Source organism: Macrobrachium nipponense, chromosome 26 (assembly GCF_015104395.2).
Source record: "Macrobrachium nipponense isolate FS-2020 chromosome 26, ASM1510439v2, whole genome shotgun sequence".
Lineage (NCBI taxonomy): Eukaryota > Metazoa > Arthropoda > Malacostraca > Decapoda > Palaemonidae > Macrobrachium > Macrobrachium nipponense.
This window is the reverse complement of record NC_087215.1, coordinates 10,491,355-10,512,809: the sequence shown is the minus strand read 5'-3', so window position 1 is coordinate 10,512,809 and position 21,455 is coordinate 10,491,355. Positions and strand designations below refer to the sequence as shown.

Here is a 21,455-nt window from a genome sequence, read left to right as displayed (position 1 = left end):
ATATTTGGAAATACTGTAAGATTTAACGGTCGGAACACAGAACATAGAAAAACGTTCTATGGCAGATAATAAAACGCGTACGTGTTTGAAAGCATTCAAAAAAGGATCAATATTTTTCTACCATAGCACGAATCATAATAACAGGAAATGGCAACAGGATGAAGATACGAATTTCCGAAAAAAAATATATGTATTATTATTGGAATACAGAGAAAACTGTAGTCATATTTCCATTGACCTAATTCCTAATGTGGCGTCCCCACCTCACCCCCTCTCTCTCTCTCTTCTTCTTCTTCTTCTTCTTCTTCTTCTTCTCCTGGCTTTTTTACCACATGCTTTATAAGGGACGAAATATAACCAACTCACATACGCACAAACACACACACACACACACACACACTCCTACCAACGATGTCTACCGGAAAATCTTTGACATTTGAAGAAACAACAAGACATTCATCTTTATCCTTCATTGCCGCCCTCACTTTACAATCTGTCTCTCTTGTCATGAAGGAAATGAATAAAAAAATGGATATGATTCTGAAAGTCTGCAAAAGAGAAACAGATTTTCTAGGTCTATTTGACAAACGACGAAACCAAGATTTCAAGAGAGTTTAGCACTTCAACACCAGTATTCCATCCTCATTCATCTTGTTAAGAGTAGACTATATGCCGGAATCCCTGGCTCAGATTATATGAGAGTGCAGGCCTAAATCATCGTATGTCTATGGCTCTACACCTACTGACCTGTAATTTACAGGTCAGGGAACGATATAACTGCAATAAGATTTATGAGTGGATGACATCCTGTGACGTCAGAACAGGAACAGGATCTATAGTGACAGACCAGTCTGATTTCAGTAAATATCAAAAAGCGTATATCTCAAACAACGTCAAGTTTTCAATGCCACGCTTAAAAACAAAAGTTGTGCAGATTTTTTCAACCACTCTTCAGACATGCATCTAGAACGAACATCATCTGAAAAACACTATAAAATCATGAACTTTTTTTTTTTCTGTCCATCTCCATATAAATAGAGAGATTGAGGAAGTTCAAATCCATTTGCAATGGTATCCAAAGCGCGACGACGGAAAAGTTATTTGATGCTGAATTCTGTCTTTCAGTCTTTCTGAAAACACCAATTCGTCTGGAAAGCAAAAACTCTGATATTTTTGGAGGATTATGGATTCGAATAGCGCAACACTCTGACGTGAATTCCCTGTTTCATTATCGAGTGAGAGATAATACCTTAAGTCAAGAGGCTTAACCAAAAAACTTTATAGCAATATTATTTAAGAAGGACATGAGTTTGTAATCGCATTCGAGAAATGCTTCCTCAAATAGCCATTATCTATCTGTCTATCCTTCTATCTATCTATCTATCTATCTATCTATCTATCTATCTATCTATATATATATATCTATATATATATATATATATATATATATATATATATATATATATATATATATATTCTATACCATACATATATATATATATATATATATATATATATATATATATATATATATCTAATAAAAGGAGCCCATAAAAAACACCAAAATGTAGAGAGAAAAGTACTATATTTCAGAGACTGCTGTCTCTCTCTTCAGGTATATGAATGAGAAAAGTTTACAGAAAAGGTGGTATTTATACCAAGAGATTCGTCCACAAGTAAGCCAATTTAGGTCACCCCCACTGATAATCTTCCTTTAATCTTCTTAAGCGTTGGTTGAATGAACACTGCGTCGACGATGTCTGATGTCCAATTCCCTTTTGAGATGTTCATTACCTGCTTCTCTTTTATTAAGGCCGATTCCATCATTTGACTCTTGTACCGGCAGTTGCTGCTATAAATTACTCGTGACATATTCCAGTTTATTCTATGGTTATGTTCATTTATATGATTGAAAATAGCCGAGTTCTGTTGTCCATACCTAACTGACCGTTTGTGTTGTATTAATCTCTGGGGAAGTGATTTACCTGTAAATCCGATGTAAGATTGGTCACAGTCCTGGCATGGGATCTCACTTCCCCAGAGATTAATACAACACAAACGGTCAGTTAGGTATGGACAACAGAACTCGGCTATTTTCAATCATATAAATGAACATAACCATAGAATAAACTGGAATATGTCACGTGTAATTTATAGCAGCAACTGCCGGTACAAGAGTCAAATGATGGAATCGGCCTTAATAAAAGAGAAGCAGGTAATGAACATCTCAAAAGGGAATTGGACATCAGACATCGTCGACGCAGTGTTCATTCAACCAACGCTTAAGAAGATTAAAGGAAGATTATCAGCGGGGGTGACCTAAATTGGCTTACTTGTGGACGAATCTCTTGGTATAAATACCACTTTTCTGTAAACTTTTCTCATTCATATACCTGAAGAGAGAGACAGCAGTCTCTGAAATATAGTACTTTCTCTCTACATTTTGGTGTTTTTTATGGGCTCCTTTTATTAGATGGAATTCTGTTGTTACAGAACACCTTTACCAGTCATATGTATATATATGTATGTATGTATGTATGTATATATATATATATATATATATATATATATATATATATATATCCAATGTAGCACGAAGGAACCCGTGCTTGAGAATATCACAAAATTCACGTAAGAAGGCGAGTGAAAGCCGGGATCTTGAACAAGTACTTTTCGTAGTTCTACATTTTCAGCAATCTACGTAAACAATTGTACAAAGTCCCAGTTTTCAATCACCTTCTTACGTGGATTTTGTGAGTGTGTGTGTGTGTGTGTTTTCACTCTTACGACAGTTCAAGTGTAACCGTAACGCTGTATTTCATCGTCTGTGAACAACAAACAAGGAAAGAACTTCCTTTCATAGTCATCGAAATAATTTTACAAAATTTTTCCCCTCGTGAAGGTATTGAGATGAAATTCTGGCTAAAATGAAACCTGAAGTGACTGTTAATCCTTCCGTCTGAGGAATTAACACATCGTAACGACGACACATTGAGTCTCGTATCTCGGAAACGTCGCTGTGCGAAGTTCGGTAGACTTGAGCAGAGCAAATTAAGGCGACAAACTTCAGAAAAGTTAAGTCCTGACGAAGTTGAAATGGCTGAGCCAGGAGGCCTGGTTGGAAAAAGGACCAAGTTCCAGCAAATGTTTATACAGTGTTCCCTAAATGGATATTTCTTATCTCAGTTTTAATTAGGACTTGAAGGCGCAAAAATGAAAACAGTGCAATTGAGTCAAATGACGTTATCCTTGTGGTCATTATGACTTACGTGTACATATTTATACTATGACATACGATAAGATGTATGCATACATACATATATACATACATAACACACACACACAAATGTATATGTATATATATGTGTGTGTGTGTGTGTGTGTGTCTATATCGTTCAAAAGAAAAATTTTTAGTTGAAATTTTCGCTACTAGATTACTTAGGTCCATTCGTTATGTTATAAACAATTGAAGACGTCAATAGCTTCAATTGTGGTGAATTTGTTTCGAATAACTGATTTATGTTAAAACTTGCAGTAGGGCGATGCAACATATTATGGTCTGGGAAATGTTGGTAGAGGGGTCATTAACTCTGTGGTAGACGGAATCTCTCTCTTTCTCTCTCTCTCTCAATATGCTCCAAAACACAAACATAAAATTCATTCTAAATACTCACATCGTAAACAGCCATTTAGTATGTGGGAGTACTTTTAATTACTTCGAAATTCATTACCCAAAAAGGCTAAGGAGCAACTTACCACTCCAGATTGGATAGGAAATGTTTTGTACTTTATTCCGTCGTTCCATTACATTCCCTGGGTAAACTGGAGGGGACAATGGGACCACTGGTTCAGTTACTAATGGTACGACGCTGAACAAAAAAAAAAAAAAAAAAAAAAATGGTAATCTTATGGTAATCCACCTCCATTCGTCTTGTCGGAAAACAAACACATTAATCTAAATTATCTTTTCGTTTTTTCGTAAAAATACTAATCTTTCTTGTTTATATGAACGAGCCGACCAAATAAATGGAGGTGTTTCATGAAGGAATAATAATAATAATAATAATAATAATAATAATAATAATAATAATAATAATAATAATAATAATAATAATAAACACAATGAACACTAAATGATCTAGTTAAAGGAAAACTAACTTAATTAAAAAGGAAACATGAAAGATCCAGTTCAATAAAATAGATAAATAAATAAATAATAGAATGTAAATAACTTCCCATATAAAACAGAATCAGCGAGAGAGAAAGAAACCCATCCCTGAAGGATCCCATCCTGGAGTCCTGGACCTGATCCAGCGCCAATGATCTCCGGCTCGTGAACTGTAGGACTGACATTCTGTCAGGGGATTCCCCTTCGATGCAGAACGTTACAGAATGTTAAGCGGGGCCCCTTCTGGAGAGAGAGAGAGAGAGAGAGAGAGAGAGAGAGAGAGAGAGAGAGAGAGAGAGAGAGAGATAGGGACACCTTAGCAGATGAACTTGTAAGAATAGGAAGCTATGTGTGTGTGGGAATAAAACCAGTTGTTATTTTAATTACCTAGCATTGTTGTAATTACACTAATGAGTGGTTAATCTCTTTATTTATATCATATCTAAATTAAAACATCAACTTTCATTAAGAGGACCACAATTAAAATCGTTCTCAACTCAAATAAAAATAAACTAATAAATATATAAATAAACAAATCCAAAATGCTAGTCGTGGCCGTCTGGTTATAAAATTGTTTTTTTATATCAGGTGTCAACGATTGTTTAAAGGACTTGGTAACTACAATCAGTAAGGAAACATCTTGATACGTATTATAAAATGTACTGGAAACGCATTATGTGAATAATCAGCCGATATAAATCTTTCGATATCCATAATCATTATTTAACTGGGTGATAACAGATACCGTCTGGGGCTGTAAATGTTGTTCCAGAATTAACTATCACCCTTATTTATATTTGTTCAAGATGTGTTTGTTCGTTACAACGTCAGGCGCAAGCAAAATCTGTGGTACCTTCACTGATGTCGTCGGTTTGAACTGATTTGTGACGGGAGTTGATAAGAATCAATCAGTCAGCAATTGGATACGTAGTCTAAGGTTTGGTGTGCTGGGTGACACCGCCTTAGAAAGGCAGGAGGGTATTCACCAGAAAAAAAAAAAAAAATGAAACATACGAACGATGGACCTCACGACGACAGAAACGAATGGTTACATCTTGGGAGAGATGGGAATGTAACCTTTGAGGAGGTGTGGGCCACCTTGGCGGAGGTTTGGGGTCTTGGACGTTCTTTTCCGTTCTGAGCTTTTCGTATATAGAGTGCTTTATCCCTAAAATAATGATATAAAAGTAACCTACAAAAATTAATATTAGGTCCCTCAAAAGTCCCATGCAAACTTACACAAAAAAAAGGTAATAAATAAATAAACATATAAATAATAAGAAGTAAAATTATGATCACTGCATTAAATTTCTCTTTCCATCAGAGCAAATTCCAAAACCTAGGAATAAGATTTGAAATTCCAGGCATTACTCGGTTTCAACGGATTACCCGAATAACAGAATCTCTCTCTCTCTCTCCTCTCTCTCTCTCTCTCTCTCACCGGTTCTTATGCAGTTATACACAGAACGATTCTCGTGTATAAGTAATGCAATTTCGATGGTTACGGTGAAACAATAAATGCTATTCAAAATAGTGCCGACTACTGATAACTGCTTTATCAAAAACTAACCGTATATATAAGATCCTCACTGTCTCTGTTTTTTGGTGGAATCCAGAGGTCTACATGAGGCCTCTTCTCCCTACGCCTCACTTACGGGAGTTAAGATGCAGACTACTCCATAATGACGAGATACGTTTGTTTTTGTTTTTTTCGGGGATAAAAAAACCATTTTAAGTTGAAAAAAACGAAAAATAGATTTGATTGTCTGTTTGTCTGCTTCTCCAACACAATTATTCATATTTGTTTGGCAATGGTCTACATATATATATATTATATATATATATATATATATATATATATTATATACATAAGTGTTTAACAAAGTATTGGTCGAGTTTCAATACCGATAGTCAACAAAATCCTAATTGATGACCTCTCTATTGACCGTGACTTAAAGAAAATGAATACAAAAAGAATAAGGAGATCGATAATCATGAATTATTGTTTCCTCACGATAAGCAAGCCCATAATAATTGAACGTGATGATTCAGTCCTTTTTATGTGCAATGAAAATGATTGTAGTTTCGTAATAGGCTGAGCGGGAAATTAACAAAAAATAATAAAATTTTTTGGTGACGTTGCTCTCTGGACGGCCAAATATATTTTTTGGTTTCAGAAATGAGGTGGGATTAATTATGCAAATAGGCCGCAATCCCTCATTATTATTCCCAAGTGAGATAGAAAGTGTCAACCTGGCATGAATATTATTCAATTGGGCCCTAAAAAAAAAAAAAAAAAAAAAAAAAACAAAAAAAAAAAAAACACTGCAGTCCTGAAACATCACACTTTCCCTTCAAACACTCAGCCAAATCATTTAAACAAGGAAAAATGTAAATGAGGCTGCTGCTATTTCCCAGCATTGTGTTGTTTTAAAAAGTACGTTTTTGAATTCTGCATAAAATTCTCACCTATATGCAGACGTGGAGAGTAAAAGTCTAAATACACAATAAATAGTAAAAACATTTGCATCAAAATGTTCAATCACATTCAAAAAGATGAAATAAAGTAAAAATATGCCGCATTCAAAAGTTATAACAACGGATGTAGTACACAAAATATTCCCTCGTGCGGTTGGACATGAAGAGAAAATTATCTAAAAAGAAATATATTTGTACCTCAATATTTAACCGCTCAAAAGATTATGTTTTTTCGAATTCAAGAATGACAACGACAAACATTTATAATACTGTAAAACACATGTCTTTACATCCAGATATTTAAAATTTTAAAATCACCCACATTGATCCACAGGAGTAAAAAAAAAAAAAAATAAAATTATATATGTGGCATTCAAGAATTATAGAGACAAATGACATAAAATTCCGGTCGGCATCCTCACCGCTGAGGCATTAAATGACCTCAGTGCCACAATCGGGAACCCAGAAAGAGATAGGGGAAGGAGGGGGGCCGGGAATTGGGAATCGGTGGGCCATTCCCATTCGGAGGAATATCCGGAAAAATAAAATATCATCTCCGATTTCAGTTCGAATTAATGAAGCATATCCCATCGGCCTTACCCCCCAACCCACCCCCCCCCCCTCTCTCTCTCTCTCTCTTTCTCTCTCTCTCTCTCTCTTTCTCTCAAGATTACGCATAAGTTTATTTTGAGGTTTTTAGATTATTGTAAGCATCATGTATAAGTATTCACACCCGCACGACACACACACACACACACACACACACACACACACACCACACACACATATATATATATATATATATATATATATATATATATGTATATATGTATATATATACATATATGTGTATATATGTATATATGCTAAAAAGATTTACTTAAACCCTCATCTTTTGCATCAGCCTCAACATACCATCCAACCCTTTGATAACCGAACCCTTACATAAAATGAAAGAGGGAACTCCTCACACTGAGAAGACGTCCCCTACCGGCATCCAGGGAGACAGAGTTCGATCACTCAACAATTGGGGAGCAAATGGTCCGGAGCTGAGAAATAATGGCGTTGGTCGATGACCCGAGTCACAGTGAGATCTCTTTCCTTCGTTGTCACTTTGAGCAGATCGATGGTAATAATGAAAGTTATGTAAATCAGGAAGATAATTCCTTTGGGGTATGATATACACACACGCGCTTCGTGCACACAGAGACACACAAACACAAACCCATATTTCGGGACAAGAGATGACCTGGATCGTAGGATCAGTGAGGTATCAGGAAGGTGGCAGGGTGTCCATAGAAAAACTTGGAGTATGAACGAAAGCTAGGATGATAATGTATGAAGGGATTGTTGAGCCATCTCTCCTGTATGGGAGATATGTTTTAAAGACGAATGCAAATAAAAGAAAAATGAACAGCTGAACAGTTGGCAATTAACATTTTGCCTAGTATATGAGGGGGAAATGGGACTCATACTCAATGAGGGAGAAATGAGATATATGTCAAAGATGAGGTAAAACGGCTCTCTTAGGTGGAAGAGGAGATCGTTGTGTCTTGTGATCTTCTGGTCACGTGAAAAGAATGAGGAAAAACGTAGAGCTGTTGGCAAGAAAGGAAAATTCAAAAGTGTCAGGAGGAAGGAGAAAAGGAAGACCTAGAAAGTACGAAGAAAGATGGAGTGAAAGAGGTGTTAGAAAGGAGGCTCCTTCAGACCCAAAAGGCTCAGGAATGTGAGCAATAGAGGCGGATGTTGTGGAAGTCTTCTGCAGAGGGAGATCTTTCACGATTCAGTGAGATATCAGTGAGGCAGTCAATGTTGTTTGGTCTGAGGGCAAAAGGAGAAAGAAAAGACTGTCATGGTCTTTTGATATTTACCTTCCCTTTTGGAGAGAGAGAGAGAGAGAGAGAGAGAGAGAGAGAGAGAGAGAGAGAGCTGTCTGTTATATGCATTCCCTTCCTTGACAAAGCATTAAGAACTGACGGACAAACTGGGCATAACGCCGGAAAGCCCCAAGATCTTGTTAGTGCAGAAAGCAGCAGAGTTCCTGCTGTTCCACCTGGGGCGTGTCCCCCCACCCCCGCCCCTCCTCCTCAAGATCTTCGAAATGTGAGACAGCGGAAATGAACCATGAATGGGAGACGCCGAGAGTGGATTGTGTAGAGGGTTTTCTCTCGCTTTCTCCATTCGCTTTCTCTCGAGATTCTGTTGTCCTTGGGTACCGAATCTCAAGGCCAGAGGAGTGCCACTACAGAAACGAAATTATAACAGACGTTGTAAAAATATTCCACTCGTTAATAAATTGTTTCTCCTACAATGAAACGCTAAAACTAAAATCATTTCACATTTAACTCGTGACGAATTATTTTATAATTCACTGGAGTTTAATCATAGAAATGAGCGATAATTTCCTGTGGCCTAACGAGCACACCTGCCCTGCATGAATTCGATTATATTTTTTCTACTCCACTCCGATCGTGTTCAGGCATTTGATATTGTGAATGACCTGGAGCATTTCAATATTTCCCAAGAATATGGTGCTCATTAGACAGCAGTAACAGATACTACATAAAAGAAAGATTAACTTGACAAATCAGTGAATAAATAGATGAAAACGAATACAAATTATATTATGAGGAGAATTAGTTAAATAGTAACAAATTTCATCCACACCAAAGTGACTCAGACTCCTGACGACTTTACAAATGCAAGGAAAACATTCCTTTTCCTGAAATGCATTTTGTGTCAGCAATGCGCCCAGACAAAATACGTTTGCGAGGCGTAATCTCATTACCATTCCAGCGACAGAGGAGAAAAAGTGTCAACCCTGCATGAATGCAATGCTAATGAGACAATAGAAAAAGAAAACAAAGCTGCAGTATTGAAACTGCAGCTTACCTTTCGTAAATCCTCACTAATATAATCAACTCACAGCGACGAGACTCCTCTCGTTCCGGGCGAAGTGGCGCTGGGAAAGAAATGGTGTCGTAGAAGTGGTATTTTAAGCATTAACGCCTGATACTGTAGATGAGACTCATGTCCATTTTTCAGGAAGGCATTGCGTCGATAGCGAAAAAGATGAAACGTATTGCGATGTTAGGTAAAGCAATTATATATATATATATATATATATATATATATATATATAAATAATAAAATATATATATATATATATATATATATATAGATATATATATATATATATATATATATATAATATATATATATATACATATATATATATGAGGCTTTAGTCTTCCTTTTTCACGAAGATAGATATATGAGGTTGTAGTCCACAAACTGTTGAGCTAAAAGGAATTTCAGCTTTTCTTTTCCCCTGTGGACTACAACCTCATATATATATTATATATATATATATATATATATATATATATATATATATATATATATATATATATATATATATATATAATATATATATAATATAATATATAATATATATATATATATATATATATATATATATATATATATATATATATATATATATATTATATATATATATATATATATATTTGTGTGTGCGTGTGTGTATTTGCTTACCGACTGTTGCAATATGGCCCATCTCTTTCCTAAATTCATGCAATTCCTCCATGCAATATGCATATGATTGAACTTCACATTCAGGCGTTCATGCTTCAAACCACCACTGCATTATATCACAGCCCTGCTTCGCCGAAAACGAGAGATGCCTTGTTGAGAGTTTGATTATAAGTAAGGATTTGCGAAGGGTTACATCCCATTTCAACACTGCAGCTTTGTTTTAAGTTTTTGTTTTATCTTTTTTATTTCTGACGTCTCATTAGCGTCATTTTATTCACACACGATTGGCGCTTCTTCCCCTGTGTCGCCCGAGTGATATTCTGACACAAGTCGAGTTTCTTCCAAATAATAAAAAACATATTAATATAATAAAGAATATACAAGAAAATCCTTGCATCTGAAGTCATCAGAAGTTTTTGTTCTTGTCAAGCGATATTTTTTATTCGTTTGTTCTAAAAATAATTACCTATTTTCCCACCTACGGGAAATCAGAAATTATTAACTTTTATTCATGAAGAAGTATTTTACCGATTTCAGGGATCAAATCATGTGGAATAAAACTCCCGATATATATATTTTGAAAAAATGAATTAAACTTTCATCCCATCCAACAAATCCAACATGAAAAATTACTGATTAAAACTTCAAACTATCACAATTTGTTGCTTGACCTCAATAGTTGGTTTCCAGGTCGTCTGATCGACATATTATCCAAACAACTCTTCCAGTGAGTGTAAGAGAGAAAAGATTCTTGAAGCTTCTATGTTATTTACGCCTTCTGCTGAAGGTCCTCATCTCTGGGAGGAAGCTTCCCCAAAGGCCTTCCTTCAGACTCCTCAAGAAAGCAAAGACGAGAGAGAGTCTGAGGAGAAAGCGAAGGAGAAAGCGAGAGTAAATCTTCTGCTCGATTCCCTCTCGGTCTCTCCCCTTTTCACTTCATTTCTTCCACTCCGCATTTTGCAGGTCTGTGGAGGAGGAGGAGGAGGAGGAGGAGGAGGAGGAGGAGGAGGAGGAGGATGCCCGCTATATTCGGTCCTCGGGTCTCCCTGACCACACGTCTGATCTGTCTGTCTGTTTGTCTGACTCTCTGATCTAAATGTGATTGTCAAGAAAGGGAAGTTACAGTCCACATACGTTTGCTCTCTCTCTCTCTCTCCGCTCCTCTCTCTGCTCTCTCTCTCTCTCTCTCTCTCTCTCATTTCCTTTTTTTTTTCATAGGGAGGGAAAACGATACGGCTCTTGGGGAGGGGAAACGTTGCCCTTAAAGTTGATACTCCTCTGGCAGCACAAACACTCAATTCCAGACATAAAATGACATCATCAACTGGACATTCTTCAGAATGACATCAACTGGAAAGATGTGATAATTTTGTTTTGTAATTTACACTTATTTATTTACTTAGACACATTCCTTATATCCAATACATTATATATATCCAGTATATGCTGTATATTTAAATATATTGTATTAAATGTGTTTCAATAAATTCTGAAGGTTGTACGTATCTGCTGTAGTATTTATGTTGCAATGAGATATAAAAAAAAGAGATAGGGATATAATGAGATGCGTCGAAGAATTTATATTCATTATATCCAACGTTAATCTCTCATCGTAAAGGAAAATCTTGTTTCGAGTCACAAAGCGATTTAATACTTTAATACTGGATGGAGGGAGGTAATTATGCTAAAGAGTCGTAATCTCGTTACGTCAATGGGCCGAGTGAATACGCCTGTGTTCAGTCAGCGGGAATATTTATTTCAATTATCTTAAACTGCTGAAGATGGCAACTCCAAGTTCGGAAAATAATTGAGTTTGCCAGTTGCAATGCAAATAGGCTCACAAATGATGGCCCCAAAATGGCTTTCTCTAAATCTTAATAATACCCTTTATAGCCTTTATCCGTATCCTGATAATAACCATTATAGCTTTCTCTGAATCCTGATAATACCCATTATAGCTTTCTCTGAATCCTGATAATACCCATTATAGCTTTCTCTAAATCCTCATAATACCCATTATAGCTTTCTCTGAATCCTGATAATACCCATTATAGCTTTATCTGAATCCTCATAATACCCATTATAGCTTTCTCTGAATCCTCATTATACTCATTATAGCCTTCTCTGAATCCTAATATACCCATTACAGCCTTCTCTAAACCCTAATAATATCCATTATAGTTTTCTCAGAATCATGATAATACCCTTATAGCTTTCTCTCAATCCTGATGATACCTATTATAGTTTTCTCTAAACCCTAATAATACCCCATTATAGCTTTCTCTAAACCTTATGAATATCCCATTATAGCTGCCTCTACGGTGTATTTGTGTAGACTTTGTAACAAGACTAGTCCATAACTAAAGCCCAGGACAAGATTCCAATTTGAAGTCGCTTAACAGTATCTATAAAAACGTTAACATAAAGAGGATAATTTCTTTTGGCTAATTATACGTGACAGAAAACACCAGCCTTTCCATAATCACACACAAAAATAACTTGCTTAAGACGCTTGACGAGCACCTGACCGTAAATTTGATATAGATCTGCAGTCATTAGCCACCGAAGACCATATATGAAAAGGCTATACATGATTTCAAACAAATGTGACAAAAAAATGAATCTCTGCTTCGGACGATTCTCCTGAACTCTGGCCGCCTTATTTATGGAGCCTACAAGAATGAGGCTGGAACTGGAATCGGGAACGCCAGGGACTAGCCAAAAGGAAGAGGACCTTTAGGAATGGAAAATGATTGGCTGTAAATAACGTCTTGGCGATTGGACGGCCTCTCTCTCTCTCTCTCTCTCTCTCTCTCTCTCTCGTTCTCTCCTCTCTCTCTCTCTCTTTCAAGGTTCGTTTCCTCCTTCTCACATTTCGCAGGACTGGACGAGAAGGACTTCCCAACTGTGACTGCAGGAAGTCTCCTGGATGCCTTCCTACCCATCCTTTAGGTCCTTCGCGACCGTTTGTCCGATCTGTCCATCGGGTTCTGTCAACTCTTAATGTCACCTGTCTGGCAAGGGAAGGTAAATTTTGCAAGTTTACAGTTCTCTCTCTCTCTCTCTCTCTCTCTCTCTCTCTCTCTCTCTCTCTCTCTCTCCCCTACCCTTGAAAAGCCAAAGCACTGAGAGAAAGAAAGTGACAGAGAGGTAGAGGGTGAAAAATTATGGAAACTGAGAAACTTAAAATTTCTTCTCGTAGTTGGTTTCATTGGGATCTGTCACCCTGGAAGGACGGAAAACGATTTGTTACCCAAATCATTCTTTATTTTCAGAGATGGCTCTTCTGAGAAAAGACAGCTTTATAATGGAGAGAGAGAGAGAGAGAGAGAGAGAGAGAGAGAGAGAGAGAGAGAGGGTGAAAAACGATAATGACCACAAACTGTGAAATTATCCATTTCTTCCCCTTGACAGACTTAATCAGTATCTGACACACAGACAGACAGACAGAGAGACCGACTGATGGAAGAACCAAAGAGAAGGATAATAAATGAACTGTCAGATTTCCTGTCTCCACAGCAGAGGAATCTTCACCAGAATGAACAAATTGACGAAAGACGGAAATCGCCTCTGAAAGGGATAATAATTCAAAGGAGGAATTATGCAGATTTTTCGTCTGCCTTCTGGATTTGTCCTCTTGCAACGTTCTGTTTTTCAATAGGCTGTGCTTAAGGTTCCTAAAGCTCTGATAAGTGCGCCTTGGGAAAGTATAAAAAAGGTATATTATTGGAAGCATTATAAATGTCTTGGTGATAAAGATTTGTTTCAGTACATTTATCATTAAACATGGATACGAGATTTCATGGTTTAATGTTGTGAGTACTAAAAATTAGTACTTTCTTTTACAGGGAAATAAGAAGATGATCCAGAAACCTTTTGGGGAGAGAGAGAGAGAGAGACGAGAGAGAGAGAGAGACGAACGAGAGAGAGAGAGAGGAGAGAGAGAGAGAGAATTCTTTAAAATTCAAAAAGTATTACAGAACCAAATCGAATACGCAGGAGGAACCAAGCCCCAAAAACATTCTAGTTTCTCTGGGTACTTTTAGCAAAGATTTAAAGTGTTGTCCGTTGTGTGAAAGTGATAATAGAGGGTAATTTAGTATTTCATTGCACTAAAATCAGTTATAGCTACTGTTGGCGCAGGTGAGAACTCTTGAAATATATTGCTACTAAAGCAAAAATATTTCCATTTCAAGACCGGCCAGAGTAATTTCACCATGACAGAATTCAACGTAGCTACGAAAATGTGACAGACGAAGAAGACTTTTGACAGAAACAGGAAAGATGTAAATCAACGTTATATCCGTAAATACATTATTTTTAAGAAAGTCACTCATTCGATTGAAAAATCTTGGAATTTATTCTAAAAACTGAAATTTGTTATGTGAATAAATCTTTAGGAATGCGACGAAGTCTCAAACTAATTGACTATTATAACAAAAACAATCACAACAACAACGTTATAACTAATGATACCGAAAACTCCACAAGCAACATCGAAGAGGAAAAATCAACTGGAACAACGAAATTCCTCAAGAGAATCACAACTGATCCTGATACTCGACTGGAATCCGAGGAGGGAAATAAAGTTTACAGGTGACCTATTATCGGGAGGAGTCGCAACTCACAATATGCAGATGAACTGAACAAAATGGAGGTTTCCAGCCTGGCTCACCTCTTCCAGTACCGGAGCTGAAGAAACGATAACTGGAATGAGATAAAAAGGACTCGGATCCAGTCATGCAGGTTTTCAGCGAAACGGTCCAGTATCTGATTTGATTTTCATATGAACGAGTGGCCTGTTTTCAATTTTCAATCTCCAGTAAATCATATTTGCCTGTGCATACAATATCTCTCTCTCTCTCTCTCTCTCTCTCCTTCTCTCTCTCTCTCTCTCTCTCTCTCTCTCTTCAGCAGATACACTTTGGTTTGACATAAGCTCTACATTCACTTCCATCACCGTCTTTTTCTAAAGAAAGAGAAGCAGTACCTTTGAAGTATTAAATATTAAAAATGATTTACATTATAATGATAATAATAATGAATGAAACAGATAACATCTGTTTACTGAATGGATGAAAAATAAGAAGAGAAACCGCTCTGGTCGTCGGAGATAAACAACGGCCTTCAACACTTTTTCTGAATGAATACAGGTTGATCTTCTCGTTCAAACGCCTCCCCAGTAACATCCCCAACATCCCCTAGTAACATTTTCAACATCCCAAGTAACATCTTCAACTTTGAATTAACACCTATAACATCTCAAGAAACATCTGCAACATCCCCAGTAACATTTTCAACATCTCCAACATCCCCAGTAACATTTCCATCACAAGAAACAACTTCAACGTCCCCAGTAACACCTCCAACATCTCCAGTAACATCTCCAACATCCCAGTAACACCTCCAACATCTCCAGTAACATCTCCAACATTTCCAGTAACACCTCCAAACATCCCCGGTAACCTCTCCAACATTCCCAGTAACATCCCCATTAACATCTTCAACATCATAAGAAACATCTCCAACATCCCCAGTAACATCTTCAACATCCTCAGTAACATCTCTAACATCCCCAGTAACATCTCCAACATCCACAGTAACATCGCCAACATTTCCAGTAACATCTTCCATATCGCAAGAAACATCTCCAACATCCCCAGTAACATCTTCAACATCCCAAGAAACATCTCTAACATCCCCAGTAACATCTATAACATCCCCAATAACATCTTCAACATCCCAAGTAACGTCTTCAACATCCCAAAAAACATCTTCAACATCCCCAGCAACATCTTCAACATTTCCAACATCCCCAGTAACATCTTCAACATTCCATGAAACATCTCCAGTAACATTTTCAACATCTCCAACATCCCCAGTAACATTTTTAACAGCACCAACATTCTCAGTAAGATCTTGAACATCCCAAGACATCTCCAACGTCCCCAGTAACCTGGTTATTGCACCAAATCAGTAACAAAAGTAAAAAAGATAACTCCAAAATTATTGCCACTTTCTTGCCTCGAAACCCCGATATGGTGCACCAACTGCCCTTCCCATTGCCGACGACAGAGGGCTTTAATGGGGCCATCATAAAATGCACAAGAAGGAAAATCAGATCAAGATTATCCGCTGAATTTCGTCGATAAGAGAAATGAAGAAAATTCAATCCGAGAGAGAAATGAAGTGATTGGGACTGAGGTCGTGAAATGGCTTCCATATGAAAGAGCAATCTATTTGGCCTTCATTTGTATAATCCTTTTAGGCTAAGCCATCTCTCTCTCTCTCTCTCTCTCTCTCTCTCTCTCTCTCTCTCTCTCTCTCTCTTAGATTCGATTCAAAGGAAACGATAATTGAAGTGAAATGAGACTATTGGTTCTAAATTATTGGACATATTCCGTAAAATGGTTATATGGCTTCCGTATTGCAATCTGTTTTCACATTCAATTGTAAGTCCTTCTCTGACTGCATTATCTGTCTCTCTCTCTCTCTCTCTCTCTCTCTCTCTCTCTCTCTCTCTCTCTCTCTCTCTCTCTCTCTCTCTTTATTAGTGTCACATATACCTTTCCAAAAAATGGGTAGTACAGCAAAACTTTTAACGAAATTAATACATTGGGAACACGTGTTTCTATTTTCCATTTATTTCATTCCTTATTTTTGCGAAACGTTCAGTTAAACATCCTATTCTGTCCCAACTTTCCTAATTCAGAAAGTCATTCCCATCTCGTTGGAAGAAATAAAAAAAAAAAAAATTATCCCGAGTTAAGCGCTGACGACTCCATCGAATCGCATTCGCAGTTTGCATCGTGAATGTTATTAAGTTCCGTTTGAGAATATGTTAACGAAAAGATTTTATGAAAATCCCTCAGGAGAGAGAGAGAGAGAGAGAGAGAGAGAGAGAGAGAGAGAGAGAACTGGAAACGTATACAATTATAATATAGTTTCACATTAGCATCCTCTATTCAGAATATCAGTGGCAAATGTCCTAATTACAATTCCTGAGGCATCCGTAATCAATATGAAAGAAATTATTTCTTTCATTATTAAAAAGAAAAAGTTACATTCATATTAATGGAAATGAATTCATCATCAAATCAACAAATGACACGCATGCATAAATTAAACTACGGCATAAAACGATGAGGGTAAAAAAAAAAATCATTAGTTTCCAAAAGGTAGAACTGAGAATCCAAAGCAAAATCTCACAAAAAGGAAATAATCCCAAATTTTCTCCTTTCACCCATTATCTCTTTCTCCCTCATCACCCGAGGATTCTCTCTCTCTCTCTCTCTCTCTCTCTCTCTCAGCTGATCCGGCCCCCAATCCCAAATCTGACTGATGAAACAATGGCCAAGGAATCTCAAACGCCCTTCGGGTGGAAGTCTTTTTTGAATTCCCCGCCGCGGAATCTCATCAGGGGAAATGGCACAGAAAATCTCACTCATGATATAATATATCTCGATTGAAAAGACACAATGAAAAGGAGATATTTTCTCTCGCGGGATAGGCATCTGGGTATGTATGTACATATATGTGAATGTATATAAATATGTGTGTGTGTGTGTGCGTAAAGTATCTATTCAATTTACATACCGATTTGGGGCTATTTGTATTAAACGTTATATATGATAGTGTGTGTGTGTGTGTGAGAGAGAGAGAGAGAGAGAGAGAGAGAGAGAGAGAGAGAGAGAGAGAGAGATAATACACGATTATGCCCCTCCGTCACATAAAGATGTTATATTCTTCTTTTCATATGAATTGTCTCATTACTACTGGTCGAGTATTTTACGTTCACCCACACTTTTACCTTCTCACGACCTCTCCACTTCACATTTCTCTCTGCCCTAATTCGCTCTGGATTTTTCGCTTCCAATCGACACTTGTTTCCAAAATCCAGGGCGAAACCAAAAACACCTACCCACTCCTCTCAAACGTAAAATAACTTTGTCTTTCCCCTCCTCCGGGTACATCGCCGCCTTCCCAGTATTTCCAGGGAAAATGGTCTCCCTTCCTTTCACGTCTTGGACTTCTGTTTCTATTAACTGATTCCGTCACCCACACCCCAGCTAAGGGTTCTTCCCCGTCATTCGGTTCTTGTCCCCGTTAGTTACATTTACCTCTCTCTCTCTCTCTCTCTCTCTCTCTCTCTCTCTCTCTCTCTCTCTCTCTCTCTCAAGAAATTGATCAAATCCATAAGTTACAAAACGAAGGAGTGGAGAGAAAAGACTTCTCCGCCCCCTCCCTCACGTGACGTAGCAGTGCAATTCTTGTCTCATAACCTAAGAGACAGAGTTGGATCCCTGTACCTCTTTTAATTAACCTAATTAGTAAATGACTTACCTGGTGGCAAACCGGCTGTTGTAGGTCTACTATCAGGTGCTAAGAATGAGAAGAAAGAAAAGATAACAAACTTGAGTAATCAAGACTCCATCAAAATGTGCACTTTCATACCATGATTAAAAATGAAGGGCCCACGGTGAGGTAACACTTCTCAGTGGTGAGTTCATTCATAAGATATTGTGTGTGTGTGTGTGTGTGTGTGTGTGTGTGTGTGTGTGTGTGTATGCGCGTGCGCTATTTCTTTCCTTTCCAAAGATACGTTTCTATTATTTCTCACTTTTCCTCTTAATTCTCTTACAAGCAACTTTCTTGACGTTAACATCCTATCGACCTACGTCCTAAATCTCTCCTCCCCTTCATATGCTTTCAGTCGCATTTTCTATTTTCCTCCTTTGTACTATGGATAGTCGAAAGACCAGCGTAAAGTTGCAATCATGTTGCAGACTTGCAGACAGAATGCAGTTGACATAAAATTGTTAATCATTTAAATTACCATCGCAGGGAAACAAATGAAAACAAGTCCTTGAATCTGTAGGTGAGGCAAGGAATGGAAAAAACTAAAGTAGCTCTGAGACAAATTACGAGAGAGAGAGAGAGAGAGAGGGTAGAGGGAGAGAGAGAGAAGAGAGAGAGAGAGAGAGAAAAGGAAGAAGAAAAAAAAAAAAAGAGAGAGAGAGTACCTATTTGGATATCAACATCTAAGAATGAAGGACTAAATCGATGGGTGTTTAAAGCATCAAAATTATCGTGTTGTTTTGTCTAAAATAATCACATATTCTGCTCCTTTTGTTCTCCCTTCTTTTATGTATATAGTAAATTACTTATATTCGGGAAATGAATGAGAAACGCTTTCAAATTTTCCTACTTTGTTTTATGTGTAATTTATTATGATCAAAAGGGGATCATATGACATCAGATAAAAGTATAATTTAGCTATTTGTATAATATATGTATATGCTATATACATACATACATACACCCACACATATAACACAAACAAACGACATTCCCTAACATAAACTATCATATTCCCACTCCCATGTATAACTGTCTACCTTTCAGAGAGCAACGCCATACAATGCCCACAATACCATATTTCTAGACATGCCAAACTTACTGCTTCCATATCTGGCAAAAAAAAAAAAAAAAAAAAAAAAAAAAAAAAAAGTCCAACCCTATTCACACGAAAAACCCCGATATAACATACTTGCCAAAGCAATAAAAACAAAAGACAATCATATCTGTCACGTAATCTTATATACAGAACGAGAAAGCCTTCGGATATTTTGTTATCTGTTTCTGAAGGCCACCTTATTCGAAGAAGCGATCGGCCCAGAGGGTTATATAAACCTTCCAGAGGGAGATTAGGGTCATAGATTTCCTCAGAGGATACAATACGTGCACACAAGCACACCTGTATGAAAGATATCGGTTGGAAGGATTCCTGTGCAAGTATTGGTGGGTAGCGCACAGCACCTTCGACCAACAGGAGAGAATCAGATGGCAAATTACTGGTCGTTCAGCGATGGAAAAACGTCCCAAGACACACTGATTGTATACGTAAACATATAAATTATTCGAGCTACAAATGTCCTTTAATATCTAATTCGCTCTACCTCGGAATTGATATATTTTTATGTATGTAAGCCGAAGGTGAATTTTTTAGTTGATAATAAATTCGTCCTCTCGCGAGTTCAAACCACCGCCCAGCGGACAGAGACGAAATTACTGACGTCCTGATTTCGTCTCTGTCCGCTGGGCGGTGGTTCGAACCCACGAGAGGACGAAATTGTTATCAACTAAAAAATTCACCTTCGGTTTACGTACATGAAAATATATCAATTCCGAGGTAGTGCGAATTAGATATTAAAGGACATTTGTAGCTTGAAAAATTTATAGGAATCACGGTGATGTGATACTTATTCATGTAATCATATATGATTCGTAAACGGTTCTTACTGCAATGAAGTGTATGTATCTATGCATGTATGTGTAAATGCATGAATAACAGCTCAAAATAGAAGATAAACAAGACCAACTATAAAGACTAACAGTTAGGCAAATGCAAAGAGCAAGCCAAAAATAAAACCGACAGAAAACAACAGAAGAGACGCACCAAGAAAAAAAAACTATAATAAAATCAAGCCATTACTTATAATTTTGAGAGAAACACTTTCACCAAAGCCATGAACTACATCTTCCCTCCCTACCTCCCTCCCTATCCCCGGGCGCCTCATCCGAAACCAACTTCGAAGCTTCCTGAATCTGATTTATCGATGAATTAATTCATCACCAGGGATTCCCGTCTCTGCCAGTCCGGTGGAAGTGATTAGGAGATTTCCTTTGCCGATTCACTCGCCGACGCCGAAATTACCGCCAGTGCGAAATCACTGGATCTGAGGAATATATTAGATCTCACATTTGACTTCAGGTAAACAATGACAGTGACTCGCATCTGTCTTCAATGGAGCTGAGAATAATGATAATTTTTCTGAAGACAATGCTAGAGATTCCTTTTCCGAAGTAACAACAAAATTGAACAGAACGAAGTAGACCTATTGAGGTCTGCTGTTCCTCGAGAAGAAATGGATCATCGTAAATGATGTGGAATAGATCATATGAAACTAGCAAAGTTAACCAGTCACTTGTTCATCAAACTAGAAAAAAAAACAATCAATCAACCAATCAATAAATAAATAAATAAAATCGCAGACAAAGTAAACAACTGGTAATCAATGAAGACAAGTGGAAATAGAGAAAAGTAAATGAAAATAAATAAAAGAGTGAATGAAAACTGAGATAATATTATAGCAAAGTACACGAACATGTCACCTGAAGAGCATCTCCATTATGATTCCATTTCATATTGTATAAAGAACAGTTCTCTCTCTTATTTCACCATGCT

The 21,455-nt window shown here is 37.2% G+C and overlaps 1 protein-coding gene across 1 annotated transcript; it reads right to left on the bottom strand.

The window, feature by feature from the left end:
• Nucleotides 1-15,469: 15,469 nt before the first annotated feature.
• On the bottom strand, nt 15,470-16,144 carry LOC135199943 (uncharacterized). Its single transcript, XM_064228062.1, has one exon. The coding sequence runs from the start codon at nt 16,142-16,144 to the stop codon at nt 15,470-15,472; it is 675 nt and encodes a 224-aa protein (XP_064084132.1).
• Between the last annotated feature and the right edge of the window lie 5,311 nt (nt 16,145-21,455).

What these genes read in the sequence shown, in the direction of transcription:
- LOC135199943 (XM_064228062.1), bottom strand. Translation starts at nt 16,144, where the DNA reads ATGTCTTGGGATGTTCAAGATCTTACTGAGAATGTTGGTGCTGTTAAA.